The following is a 23,429-nucleotide window of genomic DNA, read 5'->3' on the forward strand; positions in this document are numbered from 1 at the left end:
AATGCCTTCAGCAGAAATTTGTGGGGACACTATTCATTCACAATTGAGGAAACAGAATTTCACCATTACTCACTATCAGGCTGGAAGCAAACCAACACAATATTTACAAATGCCAAATCTGATTCAGCAAGTGTAGACTCAAACCCCAAATGACGGATAAAATAATAAATTCAATTCAATTGTTATGCTGGAAGTGTGTTCTAATTGCAATAATTTAAGCAATTAACATGGATGTAGAAAGGGATAATTTTGTCCAAGAAGCCATTTTAACATATTTGTGAACACCACAGATAAGGCACATGACAGCACCTATGATTTATTTTATAGGAAGTTTAAAATGCTTTTTGACAAAGTTTCAAGTGAAAGATGCCAAATAAAATAAAAACTGCTGAGTTCCAGGAAGGAATATGGGCCAAAGTTGAAACTGGTTACAAGACGAAAATAATACTGACCACATACAAGATGTCTAACATCAAACTGAATGCAACCTCAATGAATTGGAGTATGAAAGATGGTAGGATTATTTTTAATACAAAACAGAACTAAATTGGTTGACGAAGTCACAATCTTTAAAATAAAAATTTCTTTGTTGAGGAGAGCACTTTCAGAGAAGCAGTAAAATGGGAACAGGAGGAGACTAGTTGAACCTGTTCCACCACTTAAAACAAATCATTGCTAACTACATTTACTTGCATCACATTACATCCCTTAACACCCTTCACCATCAAAAGTCTATAATCTCAGTTTTATAATTATCTGTTGACCTGGAACCACTGTTGTTTGTGAACAGTTTCAAATTGTCAAACTGCACGAAGAATTGTTTCCTAATTTCACCCTGAAAGGCCTGGCTCCTAAGCTCCACAACTATCTCAATGTGATTCAAAAGGTTACACATATAAGTATTTTACCAATTCCACGAAAACGCAAAATAACTTATTAATTACCAGGGTTTAACTACCAGAGATCTGCCAATTTGACTTCTGACTGAAACCAAAGCATTTCGTTGACAAGATTGGCAGGACTAATTTTCAGATTGAACATCAACATTGTTCTAAACTATTGATCTCATTAGAAGCACCCTTTCATAGGGGATTAGCACTCTGTGTCAGCACCTTTATCTCTGAGTCAGTAGTCGTTAGAACAAAATCTAGTGTTCTGAGGGAGTGCTGCACTGCAGGAACGTCACTTATTGGATGAAGCCACGTACCAACTCAGGTAGACATAAGATATTCCATGGCACGATTTGAAGATGGACAGTGGAATCCGAGCTACTAACTATCCCTGGCCCAACAACATTAAAACAGATTGACTGGCCATTTCTACATGCTACTTGTGAAATCTTGCTATGTGCAACTTAAGTTCCACATATTCTATATTGCAACAATGGTGACATCCAAAAGTATGAAGTTAGCTGTAAAGTGTTTTGGCACATCTTGGGATCACAAAAGTGTTTTTCCAGCGATTTTATTTTGGCAATATCCATAGGAGCGTGAACCGTGTAAAACCTTTGAGTGCTGATCAGCTGACTCAGCTGTCTGTGTTAGTAAACAATTAATTTGCATTCTACATCTCCTACCTCGCTGCTGCTCCTCTCGTTGTCTTGCACTGATCTCCATCTCATGGGACGTGCTCTGGTGGGTGCTTTCTACTTTATAGGAAAGGTCATTCAGCTTTGAAGAGAAGACCCCCATCTGTTCAATGATATTACTGAGTGACCTGTGTGAGAACATTGAGAAGGAAGACTGCAATAGAACTTTCAATACACCCAACCAAGGTCTTCGGACAAGATATTCTGGAATAACAATTGCTACTTTAAACATTAGCAAACAGGAAAATTAGCTTCTGGATTTATAGCATCTGTTAAATTACAAGCTATCATTATATTATATTACATTAAACAATCCAGGACATTCAATTTAATTCCAGCCTGTAACTAGGCAGCTGTTATCTTATATATAAAACCAGTCGAACCACATAATTAGCACCCAATCTTGATTATAATCTTAATTCCACACAGGTATCTGTTAATCTAAGTATTTTCATATCCATTTAATTTGACTCCCATCACCATTGTTCTTCACAAAGTCCACCAAACCCAGCAGAAACCAGGGGTCCTTGGTGTTATTGTGAGGTTGCCATGTATGATAGATGTTCCTAATCATGTTACTGGTACAAAATGTATTTAGATTGAAAGACTGATGTATCTCAGAGATTAAATGCTCACTCTGGAACTCTACCAGCCAAGTAGGATCAAGGTTTGATCTGATTTGCTGATCCAAGGGCAGTGCTACAAATGCTGCAGCACCCTGGATTCCAGATGAGAAACTCAACCTGGGTTCCTGATCACCATCTAGCAACACCCAGCTAGAAACTGTGGAGATAAAGGGACTATTAGATGTATATTAAAGGTGTTTGAATGTGTGCAGCTGTTAGCATTGGCTTGTGTTCAGTTGCTGTGAGTAACTGCTGTGGTTGGGGATTGAACGGCAGTTGCTTGTAATCTACAGTTCTGTAATAATGGCTCCAGTTGTATTCTTTGCTAACTGGCTTCCTTCAACAAAACAGTGTTAGGATCCCAACTGAGGGTAATTATGGACAAGTCAAATCCTAGAATGAGACCTCGTTTGATAGATCATAAGTTGTATTTTTGATATTTGCTTACAGTGGGGGTCAAAGCAAACATATTCACAAAAGGCTGCCAAGTACATTTAACAAAACAATCAAAAAAGTTTACTACACAATAATAGATAAAAAGCAAACTATGTTATACAAGAATTAAGAAAATAACTCATCAAAAATATCAAAGAAAGAAAAAAATTCAACCTTTCCACTCTCAAGAGTAACCTTGCAGACACAAAACCAGGACCTATGTCCAACTGAAAGCTACTTGTTCAAAAGTGGGATGGCTGTATTTTATTTCTTTTTTGGAAAATTTCTGTATTTATGTGGTCTAATTTTCTTTTGTAATAAAAACTTCTTCCCCACCTTCTTAAAAAATTGTTAACGCAGCTTACCTATTATTTAAAATTGGTTTCATAAACACATGTCTTTTTGCCTCTGGAGTTTCCTTTTAAACACCTCAGGAGTTTACTCACACTCCTGACTGCTTTGGAGAGAGGTATTACCTGCTGATAAGCACCTTTTCTCTTTGGCTACATACTGTTTCTGAATGTTTCTGCCTTTCGGTGATACTGCACCCCTGCCTCTAGGCAACTGCAGACTTTTTTTCCTTCTACCATTTTCCCCTAATGTACCAAACTGTTCACTGCAAGGGGCTTAACCACTTCATCAAAAAGGTGAAAATACTTCCAGATACCCCAGTAAAACTCTCAACTTGAAAATTAAACTAAAACCATGTCTCCTCATTCTTATAGAGTCACAGTCATACAGCATGGAAACAAACCCTTCAGTCTAACTTGTCCATGCTGATCTGGTTTCCTTAACTAAACTAGTCCCATTTGCCCACACTTGGCTTATATCTCTCTAAACCTTTTCCATTCACGTACCTGTCCACATGTCTTTTAAATGTTGAAACTGGTACCTGCATCTTCCACATCTTCTGGCAATTCATTCCATATAAGAACCACTTTCGATGTGAAAATCCCCTCAGGTCCCTCTTAAATCTCTCTCCTCTCATCTCAAACTTATGCTCTCTAGTTTTTAAACATTCTTACACTGGGGGAGCAACCTTTGTATTCATCTTATCTGTGCCCCTCATGATTTTATAAACCTGTATAATATCATCCCACAACTCCTAAGCTCCAGGGAAAAAAAGCCCCTGCTCATCCAGCCTCTCCTTATAACTCAAACATGACACTAAAGGTCAGTATAGTTGTGGACAGTGTCGAAGAATGCTGTAGATTACTAAGGGACATCGATAAGCTGCAGAGCTGGGCTGAGAGGTGGCAAATGGAGTTTAATGTAGAAAAGTGTGAGGTAATTCACTTTGGGAGGAGTAACAGGAATAAAGAGTACTGGACTAATGGTGGGTAAGATTCTTGGTAGTGTAGATGAGCAGAGAGATCTCTGGTGTCCATGTACTTAGATTCCTGAAAGTTGCCACCAGATTGATAGGATTGTTAAGAATGCATATGGTGTGCTAGCTTTTATTGGTAGAGGGATCGAGTTTCGGACCATGAGGTCATGCTGCAGCTGTACAAAGCTCTGGTGTGGCTGCACTTAGAGTATTGCGTGCAGTTTTGGTCACCGCATTACAGGAAGGATGTGAAAGCTTTGGAAAGGGTTCAGAGGAGATTTACTATGACATTGCCTGGTATGGAGGGAAAGTCTTAGGGGGAAAGGTTGACGGACTTGAAGCTGTTTTCGTTAGAGAGAAGAAGGTTGAGAGGTGACTTAATTGAGATATAAAAGATAATCAGAAGGTTAGATAAGGTGGGCAGTGAGAGCGTTTTTCCTCAAATGCTGATGGCTAGCCTGAGGAGACATAGGTTTAAATTGAGGGGTGATAGATACAGGATAGATGTCAGACATAGTTTCTTTACTCAGAGAGTAGTACGGGGCTTAGAATGCCCTATCTGCAACAGTCGTAGACTCACCAACTTCAAGGGCATTTAAATGGTCATTGGATAGACACATGGATGAAAATGGAATTATGTAGGATAGTGAGTTTTGAGAAGATTTGTAGTGTAGAATAGATTCAGATTGGTTCCACAGGTCAGCTCAATATCAAGGGCTGATGGGCCTGTACTGCACTGTAATGTTCTATGTTGAAACCCTCCAGTCCTGGTAACATCCTAGTAAATCTTTTCTGCACCCTTTCCAATTTAAAAATACCCTTTCTATAGCAGGCATCTAGAACTGTACGTTGGCCTCACCAACATCCCATACAACACAATATGATGTTCCAAGTCCTTTATTCAATGTTCCGAGCAATGAAGGTATGCACGCCAAATGCCTTCTTCACATACCCTGTCTACCTTGACGCAATTTTCAACGAACTTTATACCCGAACCCCTAGGTCTCTCCGTTAACACTCTCAACGTAGAAAAACAAACCAAATCTGAACCTTTACCTTGTTCTTCCACTTTATAATGCATGTTTCCAAATGATAATAGTATATCATAAACCTTCATAATAATAGGGACTGGGTGAGGACAGGATCAGACCTAGCTGCACTTCAGTTATGATGCAATAGGAAACTACAGCCCAGTGATACACTCAGTGCCTTTTGCAATTGGGAACATGTGGGAGAAAAGACCAGTAGCTCTGCTTCCTTGGTACTGTCTTGTACATGTCACATAGAAGGAGAAGAATGAAATATAGGCTTAGACTAACATTGAATGGGTTACAGGGAGTGTGGCTTTGCCTCCTAAAATATGACCAGAGAATTAGCAAACTCACAGACGAGCTCTTTTCTCAACCCTCAGCTGCACAATGGTTAATATTTTTTATTCCCCTGGGCAGGAAACTGCTCTCTATCCCTTTACAAATATAAATACGATTAATAGCATTCTGGCTGTACAGGACCACTAAACTGTTTTCTAGATACAGTTTTAAGTTGTTATAGTTATTGCATTTTTGTTTACTTTTAAACTGTATGTAAGCTATTTGCGAATAAGCTGCTGTTTCAATCCACAGGTCATCCAAGCAGGTTAGAGTCAAGTTTATCGATAATAACAACCAGTTTCCTCTGAAGTGATCAGCAAGCCTCACAATTTAGAGATGACCAGTGATGACACCCACATCCCAAGAATGAATAAAGTTAAAGCTGCCCCATGCTCTCCTTCAGTAGGTCTGCCCTTCACTTGTTACAACAAACAATTTCCTTCTCAAATACAAGCCTGGAACTACACTGAAAATGTGAGCTGCATTGAACACTCACATGATGTTACCTTGTGTGTGAGGAAGCACTGGTCACCGCATCAATCTCTTGTTCCTTCAATTGTTTTACATACTGCAGCTGCTCCTCATGTTCCTTTCGCATATCCAGGATTGACTGACTGCAGAATAGAGGTTAACAACAATGAAGCACATAACTATAAAACCATGCTGCCTACATAATTAATTCTTTTTGGCATTTAAGATAAATGCTTTTTTGATGGAAAGATCTGAAATTCCTTTAAAGGACTATGGAAGGTCCCAAGTTCAACTAACATCTGAGTTGGCTTAATTAACTAACTGCAGCTGTACAATTGCCTTCAGAGGGAAAGAAATAACTGAAGACAGTTTCTGCTACTGATCCCTGTTACTCCTGCTGAAGAATGCACCTCTATGGCCACAGAGTCAGAACAGCATCAGTCTTGATGCAAACTCTGGATGGCTGGATAGGTTGCTGACACTCTGCAAGTTCACAAGCTAAACTACTATTTTAGCTAAGTTATTCACAGCTAGCACTTAATGACTTCTAAGTCATGACAGAAAGGATGGTGTCGGTGGCAAGAATAATTTCATTTGTTAAATGAGGCAAGTGAACCAATCAGTGCTAATAAAATGCTGCTATTTCCTCTTACCGCTGTAGTTCCTTGAGTCGCTCCTTCTCCTTGGCTTTCTCTTCCTCAAACTCAGTGAGTTTGCGCTGGTACCGGGAAATCAGCTCTGATCTCTCTCGATCCAAGCTCAATTGTCGGGCGACAGACTGCTCAGAGAGAACTCGGTTCTCTTCTTGGAGTCGAGCCTCCCGCTGCTGGTAAGATTCTTCAATTACCTTCAAGCGGTTCCTGGCAGGAAGGATAACAGGAAGAGGCAGTCAATTTAATCTCTTCCCATCACACTTGAATTTTTGACAATGGGATACTGATGAGACCTAAATATTTCCAGCATTTCTTGCAGTTGTTTAAATTTCCCACATCTGTAATACTTTGCTTCTGCCTTCTCCTCCAGTCTGTGTTACAGTTAGTCTGTAGTCACAGTTTATGGCCGCTACACAAATTGTGCCTGATCTGGATGTGTCTGATGGAACAACTTACGGGGAACCTTCCTCTGTAAAAGCAAAGTGAACGCTGGAGATCTGAAATAAAAGCAGGATATGCTGGAGAGGCTCAGCAGTTCTTATGGTGAGTGAAACAAAGCAAAAATTCAGTTGAATAGGACTACCCTTAAGAACGGAGTTTCATCCTGTGTCTTGTGCACTTAGCATGCGAGCTGTTGTGGGCACAACTTTAGGAGGTAATTGTCCCTGGGGGGATGGCAGTGCAGATTTACTAGAATGACACCCGAGCTGAAGTCTTCCCATCCAAAAGTGGGTGGACATGGAGGTGGGATGACAAACAAAATGTCTGACGAGTAGCTCAGCCAGAAATCCCATTTTGCCATAGGGCAGGAAAGGGAATAGGCCCCAAACTATCCCATACCTAATAATAAACTTTTATAAATTATGGCAAGTTCATTAAGAATCTTCTAATTCTGTGGTGTGGCCATGGTTCAGCAGCTCGGAGTCATAGAGATGTACAACACAAAAAAACTTTCAGTCCAACCTGGCCATGCCGACCAAATATCCTAACCTAATCCATTTGGCAGCACTTGGTCCATATCCCTCCAAACCCTTCCTATTCATATATCCATCCAGATGCCTTTTAAATGTTGTAATTGTACCAGGTTCCACCACTTCCTCTGGCAGTTCATCCCATACACACACGAGCTCAGAATGAAAAAGTTGCCCCTTAGGGGAAAGATGTAAAAGAGACCTCTCATCCTAAACCTGTGCCCTCTTCTTCTGGACTCCCCCACCCCAGAGAAAAGATCTTGTCTATTTATCCTATCTATGCCCCTCATGATTTTATAAATATCTATAAGGTCACCCCTCAGCCTCCGGCACTCGAGGGAAAACAGCCCAAGCTTATTCAACCTCTCGCTATAGCTCAAACCCTCCAACCCTGGCAACATCCTTGTAAATATTTTCTGAACCCTTTCAAGTTTCACAACATCATTCCAATAGGAAGGAGACCAGAATTGCATGCAATATCCAAAAATGGCCTAACCAATGTCCTGTACAGCTGCAACATGACCTCCCAACTCCGATACTCAACGCTCTGACCAATAAAAGAAAGCATACCAAATGCCTCCTTCACTATCCGATCTACCTGTGACTCCACTTTCAAGGAACTATGAAGCTGCACTCCAAGGTCTCTTTGGTCAGCAACTCTTCACCAGGACTGTACCATTAAGTGTATAAGTCCTGCTAAGATTTGCTTTCCCAAAATGCAGCACCTGACATTTATCTATATTAAACTCCATCTGCCACTTCTCAGCCCATTGGCCCATCTGATCAAGAGCCTGTTGTACTCCGAGATAACCTTCTTTGCTGTTCACTACACCTCCAATTTTGGTGTCATCTGCAAACTTACTAACAATACCGCCTATGTTCACATCCAAATCATTTATATAAACGATGAAATGTAGTGGAGCCAGCACTGATCCTTGTGGCAAACCACTGGTCAAGGCCTCCAGTCTGAAATTTAACCTCCACCACCACCCTCAGTATGCTACACTAGCTAGTTCTGTATCCAAATGGCTAGTTCTCCCTGTATTCCATGAGATCTAACCTTGCTAGTCAGTCTCCCATGGGGAACCTTGTTGAACGCCTTACTGAAGTCCATACAGATCACGTCCACAGCTCTGTTCTTTGTTAATTCTTCAAAAAAGTCAATCAAGTTTGTGAAACATGATTTCCCATGCACAAAGCCATGTTGACCATCCCTAATCAGTTCTTGCCTTTTCAAATTCATGTACATCCTGTCCCTCAGGATTCCCTCCAGAACTTGCCCACCACTGCTCGAAACGTCAGTTTTCCTGCTCGACCTGTTGTGCTTTTCCAGCACCACACTCTCGACTGCCCATCAGCAATGTCAGGCTCACCAGTCTATAGATCTCTGGCATTTCCTTACCACCTTTCAAATAGTGGCACCACGTTAGCCAACCTCCAGTCTTCTGGCACCTCACCTGTGACCACTGATGATGTAGATATCATTTAAGGGGCCCAGCAATCATTTCCCCAGCTCCCCACAGAGTTCTAGGGTACACCTAATGAGGCCCTGAGAATTTATCCACTTTTATACGTTTCAAAACATCCAGCACTTCCTCCTCTGTAATATGGACATTTGTCAAGATGTCACCATGTATTTCCCCAAATTCTATATTTTTAATGTCCTTCTCCACAGTAAACACTGATGCAAAATATTTGTTTAGTGTCTCCCCCATCTCCTGTGGCTCCACACAAAGGCTGCCTTGCTGCTCTTTGAGGGGCCCTATTCTACCCCTAATCACCCTTTTATCCTTAATGTATTTACAAAATCTCTTTGGATACTCCTTAACACTCACTATTTGCCAGAGCTATCTCATATCCTCTTTTTACCCTCCTCATTTCCCTCTTGGGTATACTCCTACTTCCTTTATACTGTAAGAATTCACTTGATTTTATCAAGTTTGACACCAGGAAACAGGTAGAAATTAAGAAAGTAAGTCATTTTTAAGCACTTGCAATTGGTTTCTTGTTTTCAGCTTAGTTTTACCCGAGGCCCTGTCTTCAGCTTCCTGGACTGCAGGCACTGAAATTTCCCTCCTGAACCTTTCTGCCTCTTTCGCATAATCTTTTTTTAGAGCACCAGTTAAAACCTCTCTGTTTGACTAGACTTTTGATCATCGGTCCTAATATAACTTAACTTGGCTCCATGTCAAATTCTGTTAGTTACCATCAACAGAAATTGCTGGAAAAGAACAGAGGACTGAGGAAGGGTCACTGGACCTGAAATGTTAACTCTGGCTTTTCTACACAGTTGCTGTTAGATCTGTTGAGCTTTTTCAGCAATTTCTGTTTTTGCTTCTGATTTCTAGCATCCGCAGTTCTTTTGGCTTCTGTTAGTTAACAGTCCTGCAAAATACCTTGGAACGTTTATGTTAAAGGAACTAAATAAAGCTAAACTTTTCCCTTTCCTGCATTACGTTTTGCCTCTCCCTGTTCCAGTTCATACCTATTCTACCTCACCTGTGTGCATTCTCAATCAGCTTCAAGTCGTTGTTGTGCTGCTGCTGAAGGCTGTCCAGTAGGATTCGTTGTTGCTCTCGCTCCAGTTCCAGTTTTCGCACCTAATGCAAACACAATTGTTTCTGGTTCCAGGTTTAAGGAAATTATATCACAATTAAGAAATCATCTAAACACAAGATACCCTCAAGTCATCAATGAAAGAAATATTTTTCTAAGAGGGTGCTTAGTGAGTATTATAGCTCTGCTTCAGCTGCTTTTAGGATGGTACATTTTGTTATTCAATCACAGGATGTAGACATCACAGGTAAGGCCAACATTTATTGCCCATCCCTAATTATCCTTGAGAAGGTCATCATGAGCCACATTCTTGACAACTGAGAACTTGATAGTCTTAATTCTAAATTGTTCTCTAAATTAGCCTATGTATTTACATTAAGCCAGACCCAGTTAGGTTGGCATATTTAATTCCTTACAGGATGTTAGTGAACCAAATGACTTTTTACAGCAACCTGTAGATTCATGTTCACCATTACCAATTACTCAATTTTTCATTTAGTTAATCAACTGGGCTTGAATTCTGCTGCTGTTGTAATGCAATTTCAACTCATTTCTCTAGACTTTTAGTTCAGGCCAATAATGAGCAACTATGCTACTGTTCCCGGAGAGTTCTTCCATTTTACATTTACACTGCAACCTTCGCAATGGTGGGAAGCAATGTTTGTCTCTGAAATTACTATGCATGAATGCTATAATTACAGAAATATGAACAGCTACATCTCAGGAGGTCAATACTATTTCTGTACTGGCTGTCTGCAACAGCAACTCACCTAGTCCCACACACTGGCTTTCAAATCCTTCCTCTTCAGTCACTTATCCAATTCCATTCAGAAAGTCTCATTCGAAGGTGTTTTGAACTACACTCACAGGAAGTGCATTCCAGATCCTAGCCATTCACTGCATGAAAATGTATTGCCTCACATCGCTGTTGATTTTTTTTTTACAGTCACCTTAAATTAGTTCTGAAGAAGTGATGTTGGACTTAAAATGTTAACACTGTTTCTCTCCACAGCTGCTTCCAGACTGCTGAGTTTCTCTAGCATTTTCTGCATTTGTTTAATATTTCTGCATCTACAGTATTTTAGTTTCATCCAAAACCTCTTACCTTCTATCTCTCAAGACAAATAAAAATAGTTTTGTTCTACCACAAATACTATAGGCTTTTTCAGGAGCATCAGTCATTCAAACAGGAGGAAGCCATTTACCTATCTTAGCCTAAACAGCTATTTAATTTGATCATGGTTAATTGGTATGTTGACACCTCTATCTAATAAAACTCAATCTCAGTCTTGAAAGTTTCAAAACGACCTCACACGCACAGCCTTTCCAAGAAAAGGTAGTTCCAGATTTCAACAATCCTGTGTTTGAAAAAGTGATTTCCTTCAAAATACTCAGACTCTAATTTTTCTCCATTTGATCAAAGGGGAGTTCAATTCCATCTTTCACAAGTTTTTAATCCTCACTTAGTCTGATTATCTTCCCTTGTAACTTTGTACTTCTATCCACGTAACTTATGATCCTCCTAACCTAAATGGCAGTGAGTAGTGTGTTCATGGAACAGTCAAGCCCAGAATAGCCTTGTACCTTATTCTCCAGCTCGACGATTTTGACCTCAGTAGTCTGCAGGACTACCTGTTGTTCAGCTTCTGTGCTCTTCAGCTGTTTCTGCACAGCTGTCAGTCTGCTCTCTAACTCCATGGCCTTTGGCAGATCCATGGCAACATCTCGTCCCCCAGAAACTGACTGAAGCAGCTGATAAACAGAAGTTTGTAAAATTAAACCAGAGCATCACATAAGCTTAAATCATGCTATAAGTAAATCCACTGAAGTATCTTAAAGCCAAACTACCTACTTTAGAAGTTTTATTGATTTTGCTCTACTAATGCACAGATCATCAATGAGTATTTCTAACACCAAGAACTGAGGGTTACGAATCCTGGATTAGAACCCTACTAAAGCTCCTTCCAGGTTAACTAGCAGGATTGATCAATCATTGATACACTTACCTTCCATTTTCCATCTTCAAAACTTCTCCGAATTAAACTGCCAACAATTTGCTTATGAAAACTACACTTTTACTATGACAGAAGGTGATAAGTCTAAACATTGGAGTCAACCTAACATAAACTGTGGCCTTGAATCCCTCACAGCAAGATCCTGAACAAATACATCAAGGGATATACTAAATGAAACCCAGCTTAAACAAAATTGGAAGGCAGATAGATAAAGTAACTATCAAAGAAAGCATTATCATTGATCAGCATTCTTACACACAAGCAAACCTCACAGCAATCCCTCATCCCTTTCCCCATCAAATGCAACATGGCTAGAGTATGGAAAACTACTTTTGAAGATAACGTCATTGCGAAATTCCACTGAAAAACTAAGTGAACATGGATTGGCTAGAAGCTCTCACCTGCAACTGAAGCAACTTCTGCAGTTGATCAGTGGAGAGGGGTACCTGGGAGGAGGGAGAAAGACACGGAGGAGGGTGAAGAAAAGAGTGAGGGGAAGAAAAAAGAAGTGAGGGGGACAGAGAATGAGAATTAATTAGTGGACAAACTTCATTATTTCTTCACATTACATACTGTTCGATCCTAGACAAGTGGCAGAGTGATTTCAGAGGATAGTACAAATGATATGGTGTGTACTGACTTCCAGAAATTAAGTGATCAAATGCGACATTGTAGACGTTCCAGCAAAGGTGAAACTCAGTAAAACAAAAATGGAAAACCAAGTTGAGCAGAACACACATCAACGAAACTATGAACTCTTCTATCTGCTGATTACAGAAATCTGAGAATAAGTGAATAGAGCCATGCTATGATTCAAGGGAGTAAGGCCAGGCTGGGTGGCCTCTGCTTGAATGCTAGGAGTATTATAGACAACACAGATATTAAGAGTATGGACTGACATGGAGTTGTGATATTGTTGCCATCACAGAGACATGGTAGATGGAGGAACAGGACTGACAACTCAGCAGTCCAGGGTATAGGATCTTCAGACAGGACAGAAGAGAGTATAAAGGAGGAGCTGTTGCTGCATTATTAACTCAGGAGTCAGTTGCTGCAGAAGGGATTATATTTTGGAAGGGTCTTCAAAGGACGCTTGTGGAATACAGTTTGGGAATAAAAAGTGATAAGTCACATTGCAGGCCACCAAACAAGCAGTCATTAGGCAACAGAGGAGCAGATATATGTGTACAATTCATTTAGGTATGCAATAATAACAATAGGGTAATTATATTAGCAGATATCAACTTCCTGAACATTAATTGGGATAGTCATAATGTAAAGGGTTTCGAGGGGATGGATTTCTTGAAATGCATTTGGACAGCTTTTTGTGTCAACGTGTAGATGGTCCTACAAGGGATGGCATAAGACTGGACGTAATTCTGGGGAACAAAGCCAGGCAAATGGTTGAGATTGCATAGGGGGACATCTTAGTGATAGCGACCACAGCACAGTCTGATTTAAGTTTGTTACAGAAAAAGAAAAAGATGGTCTGCAAAAAGAGGCTTTAGATTGGGGGGCAGGGGGAAGCAGAAAGTTGAATACAATAGGATGGGGTGGTGTTCAAAGAGTAAACAAAGACAGTGCACAGCAAATATGAGAAATAAGCCCAGAGAACCCTAAATGTCTAGGAATATTCAAGACTGGATAAGGAAAATAAATGAGGCTTTTTGCAGGTGCAAAGGGAGCAAATCATCAAAGGCCCTTGTGGAAGTGCAAGGAGGAACTTAAGGAAGCAGTTAGGAGAGCAAAGGGAGATGGCATGAAAAACACAGGCAGTTAAGATTAGGAAGAATTCCAAGGCATTCTATAAATATATTAAGAGGAACAAGATATCCATGGAAAGAGCAGGGCTATTCGGGAGAAAGGGGACAATCCAACATGGAGCCAGAGGACACTGGTACGCTGCTATATGAGTGCTTCACTTCTGTCTTCAATCAGGAGGCGGCGAATATAGGTACAGATTTCGGGGAGAGGAACTGACAGGTTCTTGTGCAGACGGACATGGCCAGTGAGGATTTATAGAATGCTTTGGCTGGCTTAAAAGCAGACTCATCTCCAGGTGATGAAAACAAAAAAACGCTGGAGATCACAGCAGGTCAGGCAGTATCCATGGAAAGAAAGTAAGCTTAAGTTTTGTGTCGAGATGACTCCATCAGGGCTTGAATGAAGTGTGGAGGGGGCAGCATTTATGCAATAATGGGAGGGGGTCAGTGGTTGGAGTGCTGGGGCGGGGGGGGGTGCAAATTTGTTGATAGTTCAGGTTAAGCGATCAGAATGGGAGAATATCAAAACAATGGTGTGTCTAACTGGCAAACTTGAAAAAACAGTCCCACTGGAGTGTGGGGAGGGGAGAGAGGACATGGTGACAGAGAATGTAACAAGCAAAGCTAAAAGAAAGGGAAGAAATGGATTCACAATCTAAAGGTGTTGAACTCAATATTGAGCCCAGAAGGTTGTGAAGTACCGAGTCCAAAGAGGAGATGTTGATCCTCCAGTTTTCATTCGCTGGAGCATTGCAGCGTCCCATGGACAGACAAGTGGGCATGCAAGCAGAATGCTGTGTTAAAATGAATGGCTATGGGAAGGTCAGGGTCATGCTTTGGTTTCTCCAACATGGAGTAGGCCTCACTGAGTGCAGCAAATACAATAAATCAGTTTGAAGAAGGTAGAGGTTGAAATGCTGCTTGATTTGGAAAGACTGTTTAGGTCCTTGGAGTTGCAGACGAGTTGTATTGCAGGATGCCTATGGGAGGACATTACAAGGCCTCTGACCCAAATTTTTAATTCCACTATCACCAAAGGAAGGTGACAGAGGAATGAATGACAGCTAATATGGTTCCAGAGAATGACATATCAGTGAATCTCACATCAGTGGTAGGGAAGATATTGTACAGAATTCTGAAGGAGAGAATTAATCTCCAGTTGGAGTTGTAAGATTTGATCAGGGATAGTCAGCATGGTTTTATCAGAGGAATGTCATGCCTAACAAATTTGATTTTTTTCAAGGAGGTAAACAGATGTGTAGTTGAAGAATGTGCAGTTGATGTAGTTTAAATGGATTTCAGCAAAGTATTTGACAAGGTTGTACATGGGAAACTGATAAGGAAGGTAGAAGCTCCTTGGATCCAGGGTGACTTGGCAAGATGGATCCAAAATTGGCTTAGTGATAGAAGACAAAGTTGATGGCAGAAAGCTGTTTGAATGACTGCAGGCTGGTATCCAGTGGCACACCTCAGGGATTTGTGCTGGGTCCAATGATATAGATGAGAATGTGGGGAGATAAGTAAGTTGACAGTTAATAAGTAAGATGACATGAAAATTGGCGGGTGGTTAGTAGACAGGAAGAAGTTCTTAGGTTACAGGAGGACATAGATGGAATGTTCAGATTGGTCGATCAGTGGCGGATGGAATCTAACATTGCAAAGTGAGAGGTGATATACTTTGGAAGATGTAATAAGACAAAGGAGTATTCACTAAATCTCATAATACTAGGAACAGAGGGATTTTGGGTGCTTGTCCAATGACTGCTGAAAGTGGCAAGACAGGTTAGTAAGGTGGCTAAGGCATGTGCCTTTATCATTCGTGGCATAGATTACAAGAGCAGCAGGGTTATGTTGGAGCTGTACAAAACATTGGTTTGGCCTCAGCTGCAGTTCTGTTTACCACAGTACAAGAAGAATGTGATTACACTGAAGGGGTTGCAGAGGAGATTCACCAGGATGTTATTGGGATGGAGCATTTCAGTTATGAAGAATGCTGAATAGGCTTGGGTTGTTTTCTTGACAGCAAAGGGGGCAGATGGGGGTTTAATTGAGGTGAAAAAGATTATGAAGGACATGGACAGTGTGGATAGAAAACAGTTATTCCTCTTAGTTGAAATGGGGGAAGAATTTTAAACGGCAGGTGGTTTAAAAGGGATTGGAGGAAAATTGTTTTCACAAACAGGGTGCTGGGAACCTGGAATGCAGTGACTAGGAGGGTAGTAAAGGAGGGAAACCACACAGCGGATGAGCACCTGAAATACAGCGTTCAAGGTATAGGCCTGAAAGTGCTGGAAAACGGGATTTGTGCAGTTAGGTCAGTGCACATGCGATGGGTCCAAGTGTCTCTTCTCTGCTGCATGACTGTATGACACAATGACTTGACAAATGGCTTGGTATCATTTGTAACTCATCCAAATGTACACATGTCAAACAAACCATTACAAATGCAAACCATGGAGCCCACTGCAACTGCAAGAACAGACAGCCTTCTTTCTTTCCCCAAGCTATACCATATATCCTCTCAATCACAGCAATCCAGCAGCAGGTATCTTCTTTACTTTAAGTCTAAAGCTCTTTTTTCAAATTTGAACGGCTATGGAGACTTAAGCAACTTCAGATCATTATGCTAAAACTTCCAAACAGTTTTAATTTCTGATTGCATAACTGCATTTCCCAATAGGAAAGTACTCTATTACATCTCAATGTTTACACAGTGCTGATTAACATAGGATAGAAACCTTCAATTAATTGCTGCAGTAAAACACATACAACTAATAATCATGACATTTGAAGCTGTAAACATTTAATCCTTCAGAATGTTCCTGACTCCTCAGATGGCTTTCATTTGTGAACCTATAAAAAAAGGCAGGTTTTCAGAAGTCTTCCATCTGAAGATGTAGGAAACACATTTTCCCGATGACTGTCAGTGACAACTCTGACATCACAGATGTATATGCCAGATCATAACCCTGGCTACAGGAAATTGATATTTTGATGGACTTCCAGTTGTTATTCCCATATATCTGCTCCTCTTGTCCTTTTAAGTGTCTTGATCAATATCCTATCTCTATAAATACAGATCCAAAGTCAAGCAAAGGAAAGGAAGAGTTTGAGATGGACCATCTGAAAGGCAAGAAAAGAGTGGAAATTGAAAGCCAAAGTTGATGAAATTTTCCCATTCATGGAAGAATAGGGAAGTCAAACATACTGGGAAAAAAAAGATGATGAAAGAAACCTGAACTGAACAGGAACAAGACATATTCCACATAACTAACGAAAGTAGCATAGCTGGGATCCAACTGGATTCCTGTAAGAACATGTTTTATTTGGAGTAGAAACTAACCACATCTGGTTATATAGGAGACAAACTGATGTAAATGAAGCCAGCTCACTCCTACCTGTAAAACAGATAGTTGATCATCTTTTTGAACTTGTGAAGGTGCTGTAAAAATGACAAGAAACACCAATATTTAGATGAAAATTGCTGGTAACACTCAGTCAGCCAGTCTAACTCTTGAACTAAAAATAAACTGAAAATAAAGTTCCCTCAACACTGTCCCCATTAAAAACTCCTGAAACCAGTCTAAGTCAACAAACCATGGAGAGAAAGCAAGCTAAAGTGGAGTCAAGATGACTCTTCATCAGAGCTTCAGCCCTGATGAAGAATCAGCTAGACTGAAAACGTTAGCTTGCTTTCTCGCCATGGATGCTGCCTGACCCGCTGTGATCGCCAATATTTTTTGTTTTCAGTCCATCCAATCAAAGCCTTTTATCACTTTAAATAATTTTATTCAGTCACCTGACAGAAAAGAAAACCAGTCTGTTAATACTTTCCTAATGAGTTAACCCATGCAGTTCTGAGGATTATCCTTCTAAACTTTCTCCAAACTCCCTGCAGTGTCTCTCACCCTGTAAGCAGATACAGTTTAATTTAAATCACTACTTATTAATTAATAAAGCCTAGTGCTAGTTTTTTTTTAAAATGGCTTGCTAACCTGTGGTACAATTTTTGTCATTGTATTCAAAGTTCCTTTATACCTCAATCCAAAGATGTGCAGGTCAGGTGAATTGGCCATGCTAAATTGCTCATAGTGTTAGGCGCATTAGTCAGGGGTAAATATGGGAAATGGGTCTGGATGGGTCGGTGCGGACTTGTTGGGCCAAAGAGCCTGTTTCCATACTGTAGGGAATCGAATCTAATCACAATCCCATCTGAACTCACACCTTCCTAATAAGTGACTTTCCAATTTTTCCAGACAAAATGTACTACCTCACATTTATCTGTGTTGATCTTCATTTGTCAATTATTTACGAGGTCTGCAAGTTTATAAATGTTTTCCTCTGCATTGAATGTACTGCGCACCTCTCCCTCCACGGATGCCACAGTCCCAATTGTTAATATGAACTATTAACACAAATCCTTGAAAATACCTCCCACTTTCTGCCACTTTGAACAATGAACTTTTGCTATCACTCTCTACTTTGTCTTTTGAATTTAGATAGTAACCCATTCTCCCACTTATCCCTTGATTCCACATCAACTGACATCATTCGTGAGTATATTATAGGACTCTTTTTGAAAATCCAGATAAATTAGCATCAGCATAAACACATGACCATTACTGATTCTTTGTTATTTCCTCAAAGAATTATAAGGCTGATCAAGCAAGAGTTTCTCTTTCGAAATTCAAGTTAATAATTCATTATTTTTTAGGTTGTAACTTTGCTCGCTGAGCTAGTCGACTTGTTCTCAGACATTTCGTCACCATGCCAGGTAAAATAATCAGTGAACCTCCGGTGAAGCATTGGTGATCTGTTCCGCTTGCTATTTATCTGTCTCGGTTTGTTGTGGTTGGTGATATCATTTCCGGTTCTGTTTCTGAAAATTTGGTAAATGGGGTCCAAATCTACGTGTTTGTTAATGGAGTTCGAGTTTGAATGCCAGGTCTCCAGGAATTTCCATGTGTGTCTTTGTTTAGCCTGTCCTAGGATGGAAATGATTTTCCCAGTCAAAGTGGTGTCCGTCTTCATCTGTGTGTATGGATTCAAGTGACAATTGGTCATGTCTTTTAGTGGCTAGTTGGTGCTCATGCATCCTGGTGACTAGCTTTCTACCCGTCTGTCCAATGTAATGTTTGCTGTGGTCCTTGCAGGGTATTTTGTATATAACATCCGTTCTGCTTATTGTTGGTATGGGGTAAGAGAGGTAGGCAGCTAGTGCAGGTGTGTTCTGTGGATATACCCATTTCAAACAAGTATGCTGATTTGGAAAATATAGGGGGTGATAGATTCTCAGGGGAACATAACACGAACAGCCAAGCTTCTGGTATTGAGACTGGCTCTAATGCAACGAGGGGTACATCGGGTTCCAAGAGATCAATTGTGTTAGGGGATTCCATAGTCCGAGGTACAGACAGACGTTTCTGTGGCCAGCAGTGAAAAATTAGAATGGTATATTGCTTCGCTGGTGCCAGGATCAAGGATGTCTCAGAGAGGGTGCAGAATGTTCTCAAGGGGAGAGAAGCCAGCAAGAGGTCATTGTCCACATTGGAGCCAATGACATAGGAAGGGAAAAGGTCGAGATTCTGAAGGGAGATTACAGAAAGTTAGACAGGAATTTCAAAAGGTCCTCAATAGTAATATCTGGATTACTCACGGTGCTACGAGCTACTGAGGGCAGGAATAGGAGGATAGAACAGAAAGATGCATGGCTGAGGAGCTGGTGTGAGGGAGAAGGATTCACATTTTTGGATCATTGGAATCCTTTTGGGGTAGAAGTGATCTGTACAAGGAGGACGGATTGCACCTAAATTGGAAGGGGACTAATATACTGGCAGGGAAATTTGCTCAAGCTGCTCGGGAGGATTTAAACTAGTAAGAATGGGGGGGGGGGGGGGGGGGGGGGGGGGAGTGGGACCCAGGGAGATAGTGAGGAAAGAGATTGATCTGAGACTGGTATGGTTGAGAACAGAAGTGAGTCAAACAGTCAGGGCAGGCAGGGACAAGGTAGGACAAATAAATTAAACTGCATTTATTTCAGTGCAAGGGGCCATAACAGGGAAGGCTGATGAACTCAGGGCATAGTTAGGAACATGTGACTGGGATATCATAGCGATTACAAAAATGTGGCTCAGGGATGGACAGGACTGGCAGCTTAATGTTCCAGGATACAAATGCTACAGGAAGGAGAGAAAGGGAGGCAAGAGAGGAGGGGTGGGGGGGGTGTTTTTTGATAAGGGATAGCATATCAACTGTGCTGAGGGAGGATATTCCTGGAAACATGTACAGGGAAGTTATTTGGGTGGAACTGAGAAATAAGAAAGGGATGATCACCTTATTAGGATTGTATTATAGGCCCCCTAATAGTCAGAGGGAAATTGAGAAACAAACTTGTAAGGAGATCTCAGCTATCTGTAAGAATAATAGGGTGGTTATGGTAGGAGATTTTAACTTTCCAAACATAGACTGGGACTGCCATAGTGTTAATGGTTTAGATGGAGAGGAATTTGTTAAGCGTGTAAAAAAACATTTTCTGATTCAGTATGTGAATGTATCTACTAGAGAAGGTGCAAAACTTGACCTACTCTTAGGAAATAAGGCAGGACAGGTGACTGAGGTGTCAGTGGAGGAGCACTTTGGGGCCAGCAACCATAATTCAATTAGATTTAAAATAGTGACAGAAAAGGATAGACCAAATCTAAAAGTTGAAGTCCTAAATTGGAGAAAGGCCAATTTTGACGGTATTTGGCAAGAACTTTCAAAAGCTGATTGGGGGCAGATGTTCACAGGTAAAGGGATGGCTGGAAAATGGGAAGCCTTCAGAATGAGAAAATGAGAATCCAGAGAAAGTATATTCCTGTTAGGGTGAAAGGAAAGCCTGGTAGGTATAGGGAATTGAAAGGTTTGTAGCTCAAGTTGAGGTTTAGGGTGTAGGTTTGCTCGCTGGGCTGTAGGTTTGATATCCAGACATTTCATTACCTGGCTAGGTAACATCATCAGTGGCGACCTCCAAGTGAAGCGAAGCTGTTGTCTCCTGCTTTCTATTTATATGTTTGTCCTGGATGGGGTTCCAAGGGTTTGTGGTGATGTCATTTCCTGTTCATTTTCTGAGGGGTTGATAGATGGTATCTAGATCTATGTGTTTATTTATGGTGCTGTGGTTGGAGTGCCAGGCCTTTAGGAATTAAAATCTGATTGAAGATTTGTAGCTCGGGTATCCGTTGTTGTGGTTCTGCTCGCAGAAACATCAAAGCAGCGCTTCACACGAGGCTCCCACCACACTGATGATGTTCCCTAGCCAGGGAACAAAACGTTTGCAGCAAAAACTTCCAGCTCGGCGAGCAGAACCACAACTTTAGGAATTCTCTGGCATGTCTTTGCTTAGCCTGTCAACATCGACCTGGCAAAACAAACACTTACCACACTTTTAGAAGAGACCATCACACACTCCAACCACCATCAATCACATTACCAATGAAAACATCATGAAGCTAGCGGACCTGTGCCTTACCACTCACTTCACCTTCAACAACATAATCTCCAAACAAACCAATGGCACACCCATGGGATCTCCGCTATCAGGATTCACAGCAGAAGCAGTCCTACCAACCATCAAACCAAAACTCTGGGTCCGCTACGTAGATGTCATCACAAAACGAAACAAGATAGAAGAGACATTTAACATCATCAACACCACTCTCACAGGCATAAAGTTCATCAAGGAGGAAGAAACCGACAACAAACTCGCATTTCTGGACGTCACAGTTGAAAGAAAGGACAACAGAGAACTACAAACCTGCATATACAGAAAACCAACAAACACTGATCAACTACTTAACTGCACCAGCAACTATCTCAACACACACACAAATAAAGCTGTATCAGAACACTATTCCAACGAGCCACGTCACACTCAGCACAGACGAACTTCGGAAAACAGAGGAGAACCACCTATACAACGTATTCAAGAAGAACGGATACTCAAAAAATACAGTGCGCTGATTCCTCAAGAACAAACCATGACAAGCAGACCAAACACAGCCAGAAAACCTAACCACCTTACCATACATCAAAGAAGTTTCAGAAATGACAGCCAGACTACTAAGACCCCGCGGAATCTAGTAGCACACAAACCCACCAACACTCTCAAACAAAAACTAACAAACTTAAAACACCCAGTATATCCCATGGACAAAACCAACGTCATCTGACAAAATTCCATGCAAGGACTGCCACAAACACTACGTAGGACAAACAGGAAGAAAGTTAGCCACCAGGATACACGAACACCAGCTAGCCACAAAAAGACACGACCCTCTCTCCCTCGTAGCCCTACAGACTGAGGAAAAAAAAACCCATTTCGACTGGGACAACACATCTACCCTGGGACAGGCTAAACAAAGACATGCTAGAGAATTCCTAGAACCCTGACACTCCAACCACAACGCTATAAACAAACACATAGATAGAGGTCGCCACTGATGTTACCTAGCCAGGTAATGAAACGTCTGGATAGCAAACCTATAGCTCAGCGAGCAAACCTTCACCCTAAAGGTATAGGGAATGCTGGATGACTAAAGACTTTGAGGGTTGGTTAAGAAAAAGGAAGCATATGTCAGGTATAGACAGGATAGATCGAGTATACTTAAGAGGGAAATCAGGAGGGCAAAAAGGGGACATGAGATAGCTTTGGCAAATAGGGTTAAGGAGAATCCAAAGGGTTTTTACAAATATATTAAGGACCAAAGGGTAACGAGGGAGAGAATATGGCCCCTCAAAGATCAACAAGGCGGCCTTTGTGTGGAGCCGCAGAAAATGGGGGAGATACTAAATGAATATTTTGCATCAGTATTTACTGTGGAAAAGGATATGGAAGATATAGACTGTAGGGAAATAGATGGTGACACCTTGCATCCATATTACAGAGAAGGAAGTGCTGGATGTCTTGAAATGGTTAAAGGTGGATAAATCCCCAGGACCTGATCAAGTGTATCCGAGAACTCTGTGGGAAGCTGGAGAAGTGATTGCTGGGCCTCTTGTTGAGATATTTGTTTCATCGATAGTCACAGGTGAGGTGCCAGAAGACTGGAAGTTGGCTAACAGAGTGCCACTGTTTAAGAAAGGTGGTAAGGACAAGCCAGGGAACTATGGACCAGTGAGCCTGATGGTGGTGGGCAAGTTGTGGGAGGGAATCCTGAGGGACAGGATGTACATGTATTTGGAAAGACAAGGACTGATTAGGGATAGTCAACATGGCTTTGTGCGTGGGAAATCATGTCTTACAAACGTGATTGAGTTTTTTGAAGAAGTAACAAAGAGGATTGATGAGGGCAGACCAGTAGATGTGATCTATATGGACTCCAGTAAGGTGTTCGACAAGGTTCCCCAATGGGAGACTGGTTAGCAAGGTTAGATCTCACGGAATACAGGGAGAACTAGCCATTTGGATACAGAACTGGCTCAAAGTTAGAAGACAGAGGGTAGTGGTGGAAGGTTGTTTTTCAGATTGGAGGCCTGTGACCAGGATCGGTGCTGGGTCCTCTACTTTTTGTCATTTACATAAATGATTTGGATGCGAGCATAAGAGGTAAGTTAACAAGATGGGCCAATGGGCTGAGAAGTGGCAGATGGAGTTTAATTCAGTTAAATGCGAGG

General features: G+C 41.1%; 1 protein-coding gene and 1 long non-coding RNA gene across 14 annotated transcripts in view; one reads left to right on the top strand and one right to left on the bottom strand.

The window, feature by feature from the left end:
• LOC132827690 (uncharacterized) overlaps positions 1-23,429 on the top strand; it is a 93,492-nt gene that overhangs the window by 39,177 nt on the left and 30,886 nt on the right. For 2 of the 3 annotated variants that reach the window (XR_009646029.1, XR_009646028.1), the window contains exon 3: positions 6,841-7,013. This is a non-coding gene — a long non-coding RNA (uncharacterized LOC132827690). Of the gene's footprint in view, positions 1-6,840; positions 7,014-16,854; positions 17,213-23,429 lie in introns of those variants that run through there. The other variant, XR_009646027.1, reaches the window with a different exon arrangement.
• LOC132827687 (fas-binding factor 1 homolog) overlaps positions 1-23,429 on the bottom strand; it is a 113,265-nt gene that overhangs the window by 27,784 nt on the left and 62,052 nt on the right. For all 11 annotated transcript variants that reach the window (XM_060844345.1, XM_060844350.1, XM_060844346.1 and 8 more), the window contains 7 exons: positions 17,174-17,217; positions 12,414-12,458; positions 11,582-11,749; positions 9,941-10,041; positions 6,471-6,677; positions 5,853-5,960; positions 1,577-1,716 (listed from right to left, as the gene is read on the bottom strand). In XM_060844345.1, the coding sequence (XP_060700328.1) occupies positions 1,577-1,716; positions 5,853-5,960; positions 6,471-6,677; positions 9,941-10,041; positions 11,582-11,749; positions 12,414-12,458; positions 17,174-17,217 (813 nt within the window). The remainder of the gene's footprint in view (positions 1-1,576; positions 1,717-5,852; positions 5,961-6,470; positions 6,678-9,940; positions 10,042-11,581; positions 11,750-12,413; positions 12,459-17,173; positions 17,218-23,429) is intronic.

This window comes from Hemiscyllium ocellatum, chromosome 25 (assembly GCF_020745735.1).
Source record: "Hemiscyllium ocellatum isolate sHemOce1 chromosome 25, sHemOce1.pat.X.cur, whole genome shotgun sequence".
In the NCBI taxonomy this organism is placed as follows: Eukaryota; Metazoa; Chordata; class Chondrichthyes; order Orectolobiformes; family Hemiscylliidae; genus Hemiscyllium; species Hemiscyllium ocellatum.